General features: G+C 38.6%; 1 protein-coding gene across 8 annotated transcripts in view; it reads right to left on the bottom strand.

The window, feature by feature from the left end:
- Positions 1–990, bottom strand: part of CAST (calpastatin) — a 110,780-nt gene that overhangs the window by 54,140 nt on the left and 55,650 nt on the right. For all 8 annotated transcript variants that reach the window (XM_006775549.2, XM_006775550.2, XM_006775551.2 and 5 more), the window contains one exon: positions 284–343. In XM_006775549.2, the coding sequence (XP_006775612.1) occupies positions 284–343 (60 nt within the window). The remainder of the gene's footprint in view (positions 1–283; positions 344–990) is intronic.

Below are 990 nucleotides of genomic sequence, written 5' to 3'. Positions count from 1 at the left end.
AAAAACTCACTCCATTCTAAGACCAAAAAACCTCTGGGTGACCAGTCTTTTCTAGATATTCTAAAAGGATGTAGAAGTGTATAGGTGATGTTTGAAGTGAATACTGAAAGGAAATTTGAGTTTCCAACAACCCCCATACCTTAGAAAGAGAACGTTTACTTCTATAACATAAGCTCCCTAGGACATACAACTCATTTGCCAACTATCAATCCACATTTGTTTTGCTTTACATTAATCAACTTAAAGGCCTCCACCCAACCTGACCCTGGAAGATGCTCCATACCTTGTTTTCTGTGGTGTTCATACTGGAAGACTTGCTGGTTGATGCAGAGGGAGTAGACACCTAGGAAGGAAAGAAAGAAAGTCTGATTCTAGTATAAAGCCACACCCTACTTCATCCTTCAGCTCCTCTTAACCATCCTTGCTCTTACCTTGTCTGGAGTGCCCCTCCCACAAAAGTCCAATTGGTTTTACCCAGTGGGTAAAACCCATTGTAACCAGATCAAATGGTTCAAAGTTTCAATGTGCCACTTACCAAATAATCTTGGGCAAGTTACTTAAGTTTTTTAATCTTCAGTTTCCCCCTTTCTCAATTTTTCTTCAATAGATAATTACCTTATAAGTTTACTACTGACTAGTACATAAGTGCTCAGGAAATATTATAATTATTGTGTGTGTTCTTTTTAGAAAAAGCATGGACTTTGAAGCTTGAAACAATGTTATTCAAATGCTAGCTCTGCCAATTACTAGCTCTGTGACTTTGAGTCTCAGTTTGGGGCCTATAACATCTATTTTGCAGGGTTGTATTTGAGATCATGTGTATAAAGTGTTTACACATTGTAGGCGCTCATTAAATTGCCCATGCATTATTCATAATATATTATACAAAATAGAAGGAACAGGGCATAGCTCTAGGAAACAGACTCAGGGAGATTTGAATTGCCCTTCCAGTGTCATGTAAGAAGAGAAGGTGGGGACAGGGCTGTGGAG

Source organism: Myotis davidii, unplaced genomic scaffold (genome assembly GCF_000327345.1).
Source record: "Myotis davidii unplaced genomic scaffold, ASM32734v1 scaffold44, whole genome shotgun sequence".
Lineage (NCBI taxonomy): Eukaryota > Metazoa > Chordata > Mammalia > Chiroptera > Vespertilionidae > Myotis > Myotis davidii.
The sequence above is the reverse complement of the archived record's forward strand: the minus strand, read 5'-3'. Positions and strand labels throughout refer to the sequence as shown.